This window comes from Salvia splendens, chromosome 14 (assembly GCF_004379255.2).
Source record: "Salvia splendens isolate huo1 chromosome 14, SspV2, whole genome shotgun sequence".
NCBI classification, from domain to species: domain Eukaryota; kingdom Viridiplantae; phylum Streptophyta; class Magnoliopsida; order Lamiales; family Lamiaceae; genus Salvia; species Salvia splendens.
Window position 1 is genome coordinate 4,460,640 of NC_056045.1, and position 15,237 is coordinate 4,475,876.

The 15,237-nt window shown below is 43.0% G+C and overlaps 1 protein-coding gene across 1 annotated transcript; it reads right to left on the reverse strand.

The window, feature by feature from the left end:
• Positions 1 to 12,891: 12,891 nt before the first annotated feature.
• On the reverse strand, positions 12,892 to 14,943 carry LOC121763265 (30S ribosomal protein 2, chloroplastic-like). Its single transcript, XM_042159243.1, has 4 exons — positions 14,538 to 14,943; positions 14,034 to 14,135; positions 13,650 to 13,952; positions 12,892 to 13,216 (listed from the first exon to the last, which is right to left on the reverse strand). Exons 1-4 carry the CDS (start codon positions 14,823 to 14,825, stop codon positions 13,178 to 13,180), a joined length of 732 nt encoding a protein of 243 aa, XP_042015177.1. The 5' UTR covers positions 14,826 to 14,943; the 3' UTR covers positions 12,892 to 13,177.
• Between the last annotated feature and the right edge of the window lie 294 nt (positions 14,944 to 15,237).

Consider the following 15,237-nt stretch of genomic DNA (forward strand, 5'->3'; position numbering starts at 1 on the left):
TAAGAATGAGAAATCTAAAATAATACACCTGGGCTTCGTTAATAAATATAACCAAGTCCAACAACGTTTAAGTACAAGATGGCTTTGGGCCCTGAGAAATGGAAATCCAAGAAAATAAATAAATATTTTTTTGGTGCGATTTACTTGCAACAAATTAAATCCTTTGGGCCAAACAAATAAATGAATTACAAAAGGAGTTCTTTAGAGCCCAACTTTTCTCTTCCTTCTTCACGGCAGATGCTACAACACTACTCCCATCTGAATTGTTCTTCCTAATGAAACCTCTCAAACTCTTCAGCTCCTTAGCGTTACCTACCTGCAAAATAAATCACCCAAATTATTCACAATCATGGTGATTAATCACAGTTTTAATGCACACAATAATTGTCCTATAAACACCCAATTAATTGAATTCCACGATCTTGCTCTCTCATACTTCACGGTGATTTCACTTCAATCCCAATCCCATTTGCAAATTCTAGTAAAACAATTGAGCGCTCGGTGGACCGCTGTAACACCCGTACCTTAAGTATGGAATTAATTTTATGTAACGAAATAACTGATAAAATTATTTCGAGATGCTGTGCTTCTCGATAAGTGTGATTTGGGAAATCGTATGGTTTTATGTGTTTAATGTGAAAAGGAACGTGTTTTTTTTAATTAATTGTGAACGATGGGAGACACGTTGAAGGTCTCGTTGAAAGAATGACGATGAAATTGCTATTCTTAGCAAGACAAATGATTTTATGTGGAAAGGAATATATGTTGTTGGATAACGATGTGCGTAAATCGAGGAAACGGTTGAAGGGATTATGTTTGGAACAACACCAAATATAAGTTGTGCCGTTAAACTTACTTTATTTTTTTTTGTTCGGGAAGGACGAGTTAACAAGATTAAATAAAGACCCGTGAATTTTAATTATCGAAGGAAAATACGAAAATATAAAGTATGAACTTATTTTGGGCTTTGCAAATTTAATTAGAGTCCAATTATCTATCTACAAAATAGCTTGGACCCTAATTATTTTTTTAAAATCCACCAAATAATAATAGTATTACCAACTTGGGCTCACAATAACATGAGCCCAACAACACTACTTAAATTAATTGAAGCCCAACATAATTCCAAGTAAATGGGAACAAGCCCAAAAATTATTCTTCTTCTTCTCCTTCTCCAAGTTGGCGACGACTTCCCTACAAAACTCTCCACCTTTCATCTTCTCCAACTCCTTCACCTCCTTCCACCATCAATGCCTACAAACCAAGAGTCACCCACCACTTCTCATTTAACCTCTTCTCTAAACTCCTCACATTGCACTACACAAAAAAAAAGAGAAAGTGAGAGAGAACCGAGAGAGAGCCGAGAGAAAGCAAGAGGAGGAGGAGTTCATTTTATCACCATTCTTGTCCATTCACCACCAAAATCAACCATTTTGGAGGTATACTCTTTTCTAAATCTTAAAGCATGATTAAATGGTAGCTTGCATATATCAATGTCATAATTCTTTTCCATAACCAACTCAACCAATTAACAATTGAAACAAATCGAATGATCGTCGTATGTAATCGAAAGCACGAAAGAACTTAACTTTACAATAATAATGTGTAGTTCCGGGTTTGTTCGGAGTAATTCGGGGAAAGCAGCGGCCGCCAGAGGCAGCTGGTGGACGGAAGAGACGCTGCCGGTTCCCGTGCTGGCGGTGAACGATCGCTGGCGGAGCTGGAGGAGTCCGTCGAACGCAGCGGCGGCGGCCGGCGACTCCAGCAGCAACCACAGCAGCGACGGCAGCGGCACCCTACGGCGATCCCAGCAAGCGTCGCGACGAGGCAGCAGCGGCTCGCGACTTCCCGGCGACTCCAGCGACTGCCCCGACGGCTGCGGTGAGCCGGAGCGAGCGACGACATGGAGAAAGTCTGGTTTCCAAATTCAGCCGATTGGGGGAAGAAGTAGAGTAGAGAGGGAGAGAGAAGATAGAGAGAGAAATATATAAAAGAATGGGGCTTGCTTAAAAAAAATGTGTGTTGGGCCCTTACTTGTTTTGTTTGGGCCTAATAATTAAAATGGGATGGTTGTTAGGTTGGGCTCTTTTTCTAAGTTGGGGCCATTAAATTAAAATTTGAAGTAGGAGGTGAGGTAAATAATTGAGTCTCGGGCTTTTAAATAAAATCCTTGAGCCGATAAATTAATCGTGGCAAAATTATTTAATTAAATCCCGGAATATTTTGAAGGATGAATAATTCTATCATAAGTATGAAATAATATATTTTCAACGATAAATAATTGCGATAATTAAAGTATACGCTTAAATAATTTTTAGAAATTATTTTCGACGACATGGGAAATACGAGGAGCCAACGGAGGAAAGAACGTGCGTAAGCGGCCGACCGGCGTCGCACGCGACGCCTTGGGCGGCCGCCGAATAACTGAAAATACACGAAAATCGAGAAAAAGAATTAAAAGATTTTAATTAGAGTGCATGCATTCTAAATACCTTCGTTACCGAGATTTGATGTGAACTTTATGTATTTTCCGAAAAGATGGTTCGCACGCACGCTAAAAGTCGGAACGAGGAACTTTTTACGGAAATCCTAAGCTTTTGAGGTGGGCTTTATTACCTAAATTCTTTTATTTTTGAAATGATATGTTTATGGTGAAATAAGGGTGGTTTAAAATAGTATGTCATGCCGTTTTTATGTTTTGAATTGCCCATCTGATTGTCTACTGGGATAATATCCTACTAGACTTTGATAGTTAACGAATTCGGGTCTGACTAGGGAGTGAGTCCCTACTCGGACTAGTGCATTGATAGGGATCGTGAGCCATCCCCTAGGTCGGCCGGTCCAGTGATCGAGATTGTGGCCACAGTCTCGTTTCACATGATGGTTCAGATATGGTATATGATGGAGGATGATGTTAGTCCGCGCGGACACTATTTTAAGGAATGAATTTTAGTGTTTCTCAGCCTTTTTAAAGTAAAACCCGGGATTCACTCGTTGATGGCTTGACATATCTTAACGATGAATCTATTTCGGGCATGAGTTCACTGGGTGCATCAAGTACTCAGCCCCTGCATATGTTTTCCCAATGTGCAGGTTGAGCGAGGTCGGGAGGCGGAGGATCTTGAGTGATGATCCAAGAACTGTTCCGGTTACTATTGTGTCTTCATACATAGTAGTAGCTAAACTCTCATTTTGCTTCCGCTACTCAATGTCTTAAGAAATTCTGTTATTTTCGTTATTGTCGAACTCTGTTGTTTTTTTTTCATTATGTAACTTCGAAAATGAAACGTTGGTTTAAATAAATGGAATTTCATCTTCGATCGATGAGTTGTATTGCCTTGAATTGTTTCTCCCTTCTTCCCCGCTTCTTAATTCCCCCACTAGTCACGATTTTCCCGGGCTTCCTATCCTTAGGAAGTGCGGTCGTGACAGAATGGTATCAGAGCAATCTTTCCTTCCGCTCTGGACCGAGAGTCATTTATTCAATCTAGTCTAGAATCGTTTCGCTAGACTAAAAGAGTATTCGCTTAACACTCAACACTCCGCCTCACCGCGCTCAACACGAAAGAAGGCAAAAGTTTGAAACGAAGTATATTAGAAGTGATAGAACGAACGGGGTGCAAAAGGGCGCGATTTCCAAAGATTGATGAGGTGACGAGGCAAGGATAACCTTGTGAAACGCGATTGTGATAGATTGAAGGATAGACGAAGTTGCAAAAGTACCACGTTTATAAAATACGAAACATCTATCCTTAGATGATAACTTAACAAGAAAAGAATTGTTATGACTTTTCCTTTTGGAAATCGACAGGTATGCACGGTAGTACGTATGACGTTCTTTACGCATTTTTTTTATTTTTCTCTACCTTTCTTTACTCTTTTTTACGACTGGTTGCTAAGGGGACTCACTTTTATGTAGATGGCGATCATGATCCACGCACCGCTAAGGGGAAGGTACGTCAAGAATGGATTACGGGCGGTGGAAATGTATCGCGGGTTCGAGAGGGACGAGAGGGCCCCTTTGATATCCTATGTCGCCGATTACTTGACATTATGGCGGGATGCTCATGGCTGTGGAGTGAGGCACTATGAGGGGATCAAGTGATTGATTGATGGACTACCGGCACCTTGAAATAGGTGGGCCGACGAGGCTTCACGGTCATACGTCTGGCATAAGCTTCCCGACTACAGCATGCAAGGGGACATGCATGGTTTTGTGAAGGTTCTCTTGGAAGCCCTGGTCGATGCTCGCGATGGACCGCCACCCTATGCCCCTCCTAGGAAGGAGGCATCCTCATCGAGTCGCAGCCCCTACAGCGGGGGTCGGTACGAGATTGAGACGCCCCAACCAAACTGCCCTAAGAGGAGAAGGCTTGGGATGCGCACCTCCGCACCTCCCGCGACGGAAGTTCTTGTGGTCGATAAGCATATCGACGTCGCTACTTATGTGCGGGAGAATGATGAGGAAGAAGAGGAAGATCCTCTCGAAGATGAGGAAAAACCCCTTGAAGACGAGGAGGATCCCATGGAGGATGAGGAAGACCCCGAAGAAGAGCCCCTTGAAAGGAAGGTTGAGGTTAACAGCGAGGAAGGGGCGAATTACGAGAGAGCTCCCGAGGAGTAGTGTTTCTTTACCGTTTGTTAGCTTTTGAACGTTTTGTTTTGACGAACTATGTAATAGTTTCTTTTGACGTTTGTTTTCTTTCCTTGTTTCAAAGACCTTGTGGAAACACGTACTTGTTGGTTTAAAGTTAATAAAGTTTCCCGTTGTTTTATCGTTGTGTTTGTTTTACTTTGTTGTGTTTGTTTGGGAAAGTTGGTGTTATCGCCTTTGGAAAAGTTGTGTGGTGTGGTGTGGTGATGGTAAAAAAATTGGACTTTTGTACTAACACATGTGTTGAACAGAATGCCTCCCCGACGTGCAGCCGTTCACCATGAGAATGAAGCAAGCAACGAGACCCAAAGCAGTGTGGGTCCTGAAGGACAATCACAACCACCTCCACCACCGCCACAGCCGGAACGGAACATCGAGAAGGAGTTCCGAAAGGAACGTCCTCCCGTGTTTGACGGAATGGGAGATCCAACCAAGGCCGAGACCTGGATTTGGGCCATAGACCGCATCTTTAAGTTCTTAAGGTGCACCGACATGGAGCGCCTCTCGTGCGTGACTTACCAGCTCACCGGGTCCGCAGAGTTTTGGTGGGAAACTAAGCAGCGGACAATGACACAGGAACAGTTAGACACCCTGACGTGGGAAGACTTTAAGGAGGAACTGTATGACAAGTACATTCCAAGGAGCTATCGCAAGGTGAAGGAGGCCGAGTTCTACAACTTGAAACAGGGGCGGATGACCGTGACAGAATATGACCGTGCCCTATGTGACATGTCTCGGTATGCACCGGAGCAGGTAAACACAGATGAGAAGATGGCGGAAAAGTTTTGTGCCGATCTGAGGCACGAAATCAGGATGGCTTTGGCATGCCGTGGAAGACTCTCGTATGCCGAGTCATTGTCCCGTGCACTGGATGTGGAGGAAGCGATGCCGCGGGAAAAGACAGTTACACCCACTACTCCGACACCGCCGACCCCACAGCAGAATTTCCGGGACAAGAGGAAATGGGACGGGAACCGCGCACCCTTTGACAACAAGAGGTTCCAGAGTACCCCAAACTCTTCCCAGGGAAAAGGTAAGCAAGCGGCTCCATTCCAAGGTGGAGATTTCCGCCAGAGAGCACCGCTTTGTGCCAAATGTCAGAGGAACCACATGGGAGAATGTAGAGTCGGGACCAACGTGTGCTACAAGTGTGGTGGGGTTGGACACATCGCCAAAGAGTGCCCGAGCAACAACAATACTGGAGGTGGGGGAACGCCGAACGGACCTCGAGGGAATCCTACACCACCCCAGCAGCAGCAGCACCGTCGCCAACCATACCCGACTCAAGCTAGAGCCTATGCCTTGGGACGCAAGCAAGCAAAAGCCACACAGGGAGAGCCAAAACAAGATAATCTGGAAGGTATGGGAACATTACTTGACATGCCTGTTGCTGTTCTGTTTGATACGGGTGTGTCGCACTCCTTTATATCGCACTCTTGCGTGACTGCTTTAAGACTGCCTGTTGTTGAACTTGAACATAAGATGAATGTGAACTCACCGGTAGGGGGCCTTGTAGAAATTTCACAATCTTGCTCGAACATAGAACTCACGGTGGGAGAACTTAGCTTAGTGGCTCACAACTTGCACGTTATGCCGATGGATAACGTGGACATTATTCTGGGGATGGACTGGCTAGCTGAAAACTATGCCACTATCCGATGCCAAGAGAGGCAAATCTTGTTACAAACCCCGGGGAAGGAGCCCTCTACCTTGCACGGAATTTCGATGAATCAGCGAACTTGTGTGATATCAGCACTTCAAGCAACTACGATGATTAGAAAGGGGCGTCCGGCCTATCTTGTGTACCTACAGGGACATGACAAGAAAGAGAGGAAAGTTGAAGATGTGGCTGTGGTACGTGAGTTTCCCGATGCTTTGCCAGGCCCTCCGCCTGACCGACAGTTGGAGTTTACTATCGACCTGGAACCGGGAGCCGCACCAGTGTCGAAAGCACCCTATAGGATGGCGCCGAAGGAGTTGGAAGAACTCAAAATCCAGCTACAAGAATTACTGGACTTGGGTTTTATCCGACCGAGTGTGTCGCCGTGGGGAGCACCGGTGCTGTTTGTGAAAAAGAAAGACGGTACACTGAGGATGTGCATAGACTACCGAGAATTGAACAAGTTAACTCTCAAGAACAAGTATCCTCTGCCGAGAATAGACGACCTATTCGATCAACTCAGGGGAGCAGGAGTATTCTCGAAAATGGATTTAAGGTCGGGATATCACCAGTTGAGGGTACGAAGGGAGGACATACCCAAGACGGCATTCCGAACGAGGTATGGGCATTATGAGTTTGTAGTAATGCCGTTTGGACTGACAAATGCACCGACAGTATTTATGGATTTAATGAATCGAGTATTCCATCCATACTTGGACAAGTTCGTCCTGGTGTTCATAGATGATGTACTGGTTTACTCGAAGAGTGAAAAAGAACATGAGGAACATCTCAGGATCACTCTAGAGACACTGAGAACGGAGAAGTTGTACGCCAAGTTCAGTAAGTGTGATTTCTGGCTAAAGGAAGTAAACTTTCTGGGGCATATTGTGACGGCCGAAGGGATTCGAGTTGACCCCGCGAAAGTGGAGGTCGTACAACAGTGGAAGGCGCCAAAGACCCCAAACGAGATTCGGAGTTTCCTTGGACTGGCAGGATATTACCGGAGATTTATTGAAGGATTTTCGAAAATCGCCAGGCCAATGACTCAACAACTGAAGAAGGGGACCAAGGTCAATTGGACACCGGAGTGTGAGGCTAGTTTCCAGTTGCTGAAAGAGAAATTGACCATCGCACCTATTCTAGCCGTGCCGGAACCGGGAGTAGACTATGTGGTTTACACCGATGCGTCGAAGGTTGGACTGGGGTGTGTTTTGATGCAGAATGGTAAGGTGATTGCCTATGCTTCGCGACAGTTGAGGCCACACGAGTTGAACTACCCTACTCATGACTTAGAACTAGCGGCTGTTGTGCACGCATTGAAAATTTGGAGGTACCATCTCTATGGAGTTCGGTGTGAGATTTTTACCAACCACAAGAGTTTGAAATACTTCTTTGAACAGAAAGACTTGAATATCAGGCAACGCAGATGGCTCGAACTAGTCAAGGATTATGACTGTGGTATTAACTATCATCCGGGCAAAGCGAATGTAGTGGCAGATGCTTTGAGCCGGAAGGCCCAACCGCAGTTGGCTACTTTTCTCACTCAGGAAGCGGAATTGATTCGTGAATTTAGCAGGATGCAACTGGAGGTAGTGAGAGCCCCGGAGACTGTGAAGGGAAAGATTGCCACCTTGGTAATTGCATCCGATCTACGGACAAGGATAATAGAAGAGCAACGTAATGATGAAAATCTGGAGAAAGTTCAACTGAAGGTGAGAAAGGGCGAACAAGAGAAGTTCTAGAGGAGGCTGATAATGCTCTCACCTACGAGGGGAGACTATGTGTGCCAGGCGACGAAGGAATTCGAAATGAAATTCTGACCGAGGCACACGAGACTCCATACACCGCTCATCCTGGAAGTACGAAGATGTACCAGGACTTGAAGGGATCATTCTGGTGGGATGGAATGAAGAGGGACATAGCTTCGTTTGTGGAAAGGTGTTTGGCGTGTCAACAAGTAAAAGCTTTACATCAACGACCCTATGGGAAGCTGCAACCGTTGGAAATCCCAGAGTGGAAATGGGAACATATCGCTATGGATTTTGTGACGGGTTTGCCAAAGACCCGGCAAGGGAATACAACCATTTGGGTAATCATAGACCGTCTCACCAAGAGTGCGCATTTTATACCCATCCCTATAACGCATGGATCTGACAAGCTAGCTCGGATTTATGTGAGAGAAATCATTCGGCTACATGGGGTGCCAGTAACAATCACGTCAGACCGAGATACAAGGTTCACTTCAAGGTTTTGGATGAGTTTGCAACGAGAGCTTGGTACGCGACTGAATTTTAGTACCGCAGTCCACCCACAAACCGATGGGCAGTCCGAGAGAACGATTCAAACTCTCGAGGACATGTTTGTTAGAAATAGTGGGAAGAAATTCCCAAGCCGTGTACAGGCGGTACTCTAACTATTACAATCGAAAGGAAACTTTGCAACAAAAAGAGGAATGAAAATTACAATGGAAATAAAGCAAACCAAATTTATAAGTCGAGTCGAGGAAAGCCCTCTTTCCGCAAAACAAATTACGCCCCGGCTAGTGCTCACGGAATGGCGTATTGCCCCCAAAGATAAAACGACTTCCTCCTAGCGTGTAAAAGCACCTCAAACCCGCTAGGCACCGGCGAACTTGATGGAGTTCCGAGAACCGAACTAGACAATGCTCCTAAAAAGCAAACTAGAATGCTTGAGAGCTAGAGAGAAGATAGAATGTTTTGTTTGTGTGTCCTTCCTCTCTACAACTCTATGCCTTATATAGGCTAGAGATGGAGACATGAAAGATCCATGCATTAAGACACTACCTAAAAGAATGTGGGGGTTACTCAAAGTGAAGGGCCAAAGGCCTTGCCTTTTTCCAATTTCCACACGTTTTCCTACAACAACAGTTTCCAGGCAACAATAAATATCGCCCCATATGAAGCGTTGTATGGGAGGAAGTGTAGATCACCACTCTACTGGGATGAGGTTGGTGAAAGAAGAATACTCGGGCCAGATTCGGTCGAAGAAATGATAGAGATTCTGCGACAAATTCGACAAAGGATAAAAGAAGCACAAGACCGACAGAAGTCGTATGCTGATGTCCGGCGTACAGATTTACAGTTCAATACGGGAGATAAGGTGTTTTTGAAAGTATCTCCGTCGAAGGGAATAACGAGGTTTGGTGTAAAGGGGAAGTTGAAGCCACGATACGTAGGGCCTTATGAAATCCTTGAGAAGGTGGGACCCGTAGCGTATAGGTTGGCACTACCACCAAGTTTTGGGACTGTGCATAACGTTTTCCATGTGTCGCAATTACGAAAGTATATGTTCGATCCCAAACACGTGGTGCATCAAGAGGAAATGATTTTGAATCCCGACTTGAGTTATGAAGAAAAGCCCGAAGCAATTCTGGACAGGAAAGTGCAAGAGTTGAGGAATAAGTCAATCGTTTCCGTGAAAGTACTTTGGAAACACCATGGCCACGAGGAGGCTACTTGGGAACTCGAGGATAAAATGAAAGAGAAATACCCGGAGCTTTTCGTTGGGAACGAGTAAATTTCGGGATGAAATTTCTGTTAAGGTGGGTAGAATGTAACACCCGTACCTTAAGTATGGAATTAATTTTATGTAACGAAATAACTGATAAAATTATTTCGAGATGCTGTGCTTCTCGATAAGTGTGATTTGGGAAATCGTATGGTTTTATGTGTTTAATGTGAAAAGGAACGTGTTTTTTTAATTAATTGTGAACGATGGGAGACACGTTGAAGGTCTCGTTGAAAGAATGACGATGAAATTGCTTTTCTTAGCAAGACAAATGATTTTATGTGGAAAGGAATATATGTTGTTGGATAACGATGCGCGTAAATCGAGGAAACGATTGAAGGGATTATGTTTGGAACAACACCAAATATAAGTTGTGCCGTTAAACTTACTTTATTTTTTTTTGTTCGGGAAGGACGAGTTAACAAGATTAAATAAAGACCCGTGAATTTTAATTGTCGAAGGAAAATATGAAAATATAAAGTATGAACTTATTTTGGGCTTTGTAAATTTAATTAGAGTCTAATTATCTATCTACAAAATAGCTTGGACCCTAATTATTTTTTTAAAATCCACCAAATAATAATAGTATTACCAACTTGGGCTCACAATAACATGAGCCCAACAACACTACTTAAATTAATTGAAGCCCAATACAATTCCAAGTAAATGGGAACAAGCCCAAAAATTATTCTTCTTCTTCTCCTTCTCCAAGTTGGCGACGGCTTCCCTACAAAACTCTCCACCTTTCACCTTCTCCAACTCCTTCACCTCCTTCCACCATCAATGCTTACAAACCAAGAGTCACCCACCACTTCTCATTTAACCTCTTCTCTAAACTCCTCACATTGCACTACACAAAAAAAAAGAGAAAGTGAGAGAGAACCGAGAGAGAGCCGAGAGAAAGCAAGAGGAGGAGGAGTTCATTTTTTCACCATTCTTGTCCATTCACCACCAAAATCAACCATTTTGGAGGTATACTCTTTTCTAAATCTTAAAGCATGATTAAATGGTAGCTTGCATATATCAATGTCATAATTCTTTTCCATAACCAACTCAACCAATTAACAATTGAAACAAATCGAATGATCGTCGTATGTAATCGAAAGCACGAAAGAATTTAACTCTACAATAATAACGTATATTGCGGGACGTTTCGGGGTGGTTTCGGGTTTGTTCGGAGTAATTCGGGGAAAGCGGCGGCCGGCAGAGGCAGCTGGTGGACGGCAGAGACGCCGCCGATTCCCGTGCTGGCGGTGAACGATCGCTAGCGGAGCTGGAGGAGTCCGTCGAACGCAGCGGCGGCGGCCGGAGACTCCAGCAGCAACCACAGCAGCGACGACAGCTGCACCTTACGGCGATCCCAGCGAGCGTCGCGATGAGGCAGCAGCGGCTCGCGACTTCCCGGCGACTCCAGCGACTTCCCCGACGGCTGCGGTGAGCCGGAGCGAGCGACGACGTGGAGAAAGTCTGGTTTCCAGATTCAGCCGATTGGGGGAGGAAGTAGAGTAGAGAGGGAGAGAGAAGATAGAGAGAGAGATATATAAAAGAATGGGGCTTGCTTAAAAAAATGTGTGTTGGGCCCTTACTTGTTTTGTTTGGGCCTAATAATTAAAATGGGATGGTTGTTAGGTTGGGCTCTTTTTCTAAGTTGGGGCCATTAAATTAAAATTTGAAGTAGGAGGTGAGGTAAATAATTGAGTCTCGGGCTTTTAAATAAAATCCTTGAGCCGATAAATTAATCGTGGCGAAATTATTTAATTAAATCCCGGAATATTTTGAAGGATGAATAATTCTATCATAAGTATGAAATAATATATTTTCAACGATAAATAATTGCGATAATTAAAGTATACGCTTAAATAATTTTTAGAAATTGTTTTCGACGACATGGGAAATATGAGGAGCCAACGGAGGAAAGAACGAGCGTAAGCGGCCGACCGGCGTCGCACGCGACGCCTTGGGCGGCCGCCGAATAACTGAAAATGCACGAAAACCGAGAAAAAGAATTAAAAGATTTTAATTAGAGTGCATGCATTCTAAATACCTTCGTTACCGAGATTTGATGTGAACTTTATGTATTTTCCGAAAAGGTGGTTCGCACGCACGCTAAAAGTCGGAACGAGGAACTTTTTACGGAAATCCTAAGCTTTTGAGGTGGGCTTTATTACCTAAATTCTTTTATTTTTGAAATGATATGTTTATGGTGAAATAAGGGTGGTTTAAAATAGTATGTCATGTCGTTTTTATGTTTTGAATTGCCCATCTGATTGTCTACTGGGATAATATCCTACTAGACTTTGATAGTTAACGAATTCGCGTCTGACTAGGGAGTGAGTCCCTACTCGGACTAGTGCACTGATAGGGATCGTGAGCCGTCCCCTAGGTCGGCCGGTCCAGTGATCGAGATTGTGGCCACAGTCTCGTTTCACATGATGGTTCAGATATGGTATATGATGGAAGATGATGTTAGTCCGCGCGGACACTATTTTAAGGAATGAATTTTAGTGTTTCTCGGCCTTTTTAAAGTAAAACCCGGGATTCACTCGTTGATGGCTTGACATATCTTAACGATGAATGTATTTCGGGCATGAGTTCACTGGGTGCATCAAGTACTCAACCCCTGCATATGTTTTCCCTATGCGCAGGTTGAGCGAGGTCGGGAGGCGGAGGATCTTGAGTGATGATCCAAGAACTGTTCCGGTTACTATTGTGTCTTCATACATAGTAGTAGCTAAACTCTCATTTTGCTTCCGCTACTCAATGTCTTAAGAAATTCTGTTATTTTCGTTATTGTCGAACTCTGTTGTTGTTTTTTTCATTATGTAACTTCGAAAATGAAACGTTGGTTTAAATAAATGGAATTTCATCTTCGATCGATGAGTTGTATTGCCTTGAATTGTTTCCCCCTTCTTTCCCGCTTCTTAATTCCCACACTAGTCACGATTTTTTCGGGCTTCCTATCCTTAGGAAGTGCGGTCGTGACAACCGCCACCTGGATCTGCCGCTGATACTAACTACTAGAAAACAGAGAATCGAAAGGGAATGGAGGTACATACAAAACAACTCATGTAATAACATCAACAAAAAGTCTCTAGTGCAAAACAAATAACACAAACATAAGTAGCTCAGACACTTCGACCTATATCAAACATCAATTCCGTGGAGAAGGAGTACTGCCATCGCAGCACATTGAATAAATACACGATGGAAGAAGCAGGTACAATGTTACAATTCACTTCCAGTTTGATCATATGTTTAACTTCATATCAGATGTTGTTTCTTCATGAAGATATGCCCCAAGCAGCACTCTTTCCACCAAGGTGAAATGAGCAATGCTACGCCTTGTTAACCCGGATTTTCTGTCCTTCAAACACCTGCATTAAGAAGGAAACACGATAAATTATATACCAATATAACTACTGACAATAAACAATTGAGACTATGGTGCAAACTTATTACGATAGTGCTTCTAACATTCGGCAAGATATTATACCAAATGTGATCGGGGAAGTAGGATACAACATCATGGCCAATAAACAACAGGAGGAAATCTAAAGTTATATACTGGAAAATCAAAGTTCAGAGTTTAATATTGACGGATTTGTAAGATTATAAGTCAGGGAGTAGCTTATTGAGTAGCTTATGGAAGCACTTTGTTTGGAATTTCATGCATTTCAACCTTCAGTCTCCAAGATGGAGACGTCCCGCCTCATATAGGATTATACTGATGTGAATTCGATAATGCTCTTCCATCATTGAACACTATGATATTTATTTCTAGACAAGATTTATAGAAAAAAAAGGTACCGCATTATTAAGAGAAGATATGGCCGCATCCACGTCTTCTTCTGAAGCGAACGTAACAAAGCCATATCCGCTAGATTTTGAAGTCCCTGGAACTCTAGATACTTTTGCACTAAGAGCTTTTCCCTTCTCCGCAAAGAATGCTTTAAGTGACTCTGAAGTTACTGTCTTTGCAAGATTCCCTACATAAACCTTGTATTGACTGTCAACAAACTGAGAATCCTCGGCTTGCAGAAGTGATGACGATTCCAATGTTTGCAGTGGTTTCTCGGTTATATTTACTTTGACTTCACGCCCTCCAATTTGCTATTGGCAAAAGAAAAACCAGAAAACATCAATAACCAACAAACCACTCATCTTATGGATCTCACAAGCTCTTAAACTTACTGTGCCGTTTAATTTTTCAGCTGCAGCAGCGGCATCCTCAACAGTCTTCATCGTCACAAATGCAAACCGCCTGCTCCTACCAGAGTATTTGTCATACATCACCTACAATCACACACCAGAATTTTACTTTACGCCAAGCTATTCAAAGCAAAGCATCACTATTTCACATGTTTAGCTTTACAAGTGACGCCTTTTGGATTCGTTGCTTTGCCGATTGTGCACATTGTTTGGGGATATATCAATTCAATGAATTGAAGATTGCATAGGTGAAAGCATAGCCACAATCAAATTTTCAAATATCTAATCCCTAAATTCTGTTATCTCCAATTGGTCAATTTTTCTTCAACAACAACTAACAACAAAACCTAAAACCTCTTCCAAAAATCATCAGCGTTTACAATTTACAAAATTAAAATATCAAACACAGCAATGAACTAAACAAAAACAAGAGAATGAGACAAAATTAGTGAAGCAACAATTTGATAGTGAGAAACAAGGAAAAACCTCGGCCTTCTCGACGGCGCCGTGTTCTTCGACGATTTTCTGGAGCTCGTCGTTCTTGACAGTTCTGGGGATGTTGCCGACGTACAATCTTCTGACCGCGACAGAGGAGGGGTCCGCCGTGGCGACAGAAGTGTCCTCCGCCACCGCATTGAGTCTTCTGTGAGTAAATTTTAGAGGGAGAGGCTGTGGCCTGAAATTGAGTTTTAAGTGATTAGTTTTGAAGGGTTTTGTGGATTCTTGAAGGAAATTTGGAGAGATTACAAAGGAAGACGAAGAAATCGTGGCCATCTCTTCTTCGGATTTGTTGAAAATGGATTGGGGTTAAGGGTTGGGAGAGAAAAATGGAGATGAGATTTATCTCAAACTTTTATGAGTTTTCCGAATTCCGAGCGGCCAAGTGTAAAATGAAAAATTAACCGATTAATTTTATGTGAAATTCCTTCCCTCTATTACCGATCGAAACAAAACAAATTTTAAATGATGCTTTCAATATGGTTGGTTATAAATAGGATTCTACTTATGATAAATTATATTTTAAATGATGCTTTCAATATGGTTGGTTATAAATAGGATTCTCCTTATGAAAAATAAATTTTCAAAAAATATAAAGTACTACTCCCTCCTCATATGGTTGGTTATAAATAGGATTCTCCATATGTAAGAATATGGACTATTTCCTTTTTCGTCCGTTTCCAAAGAG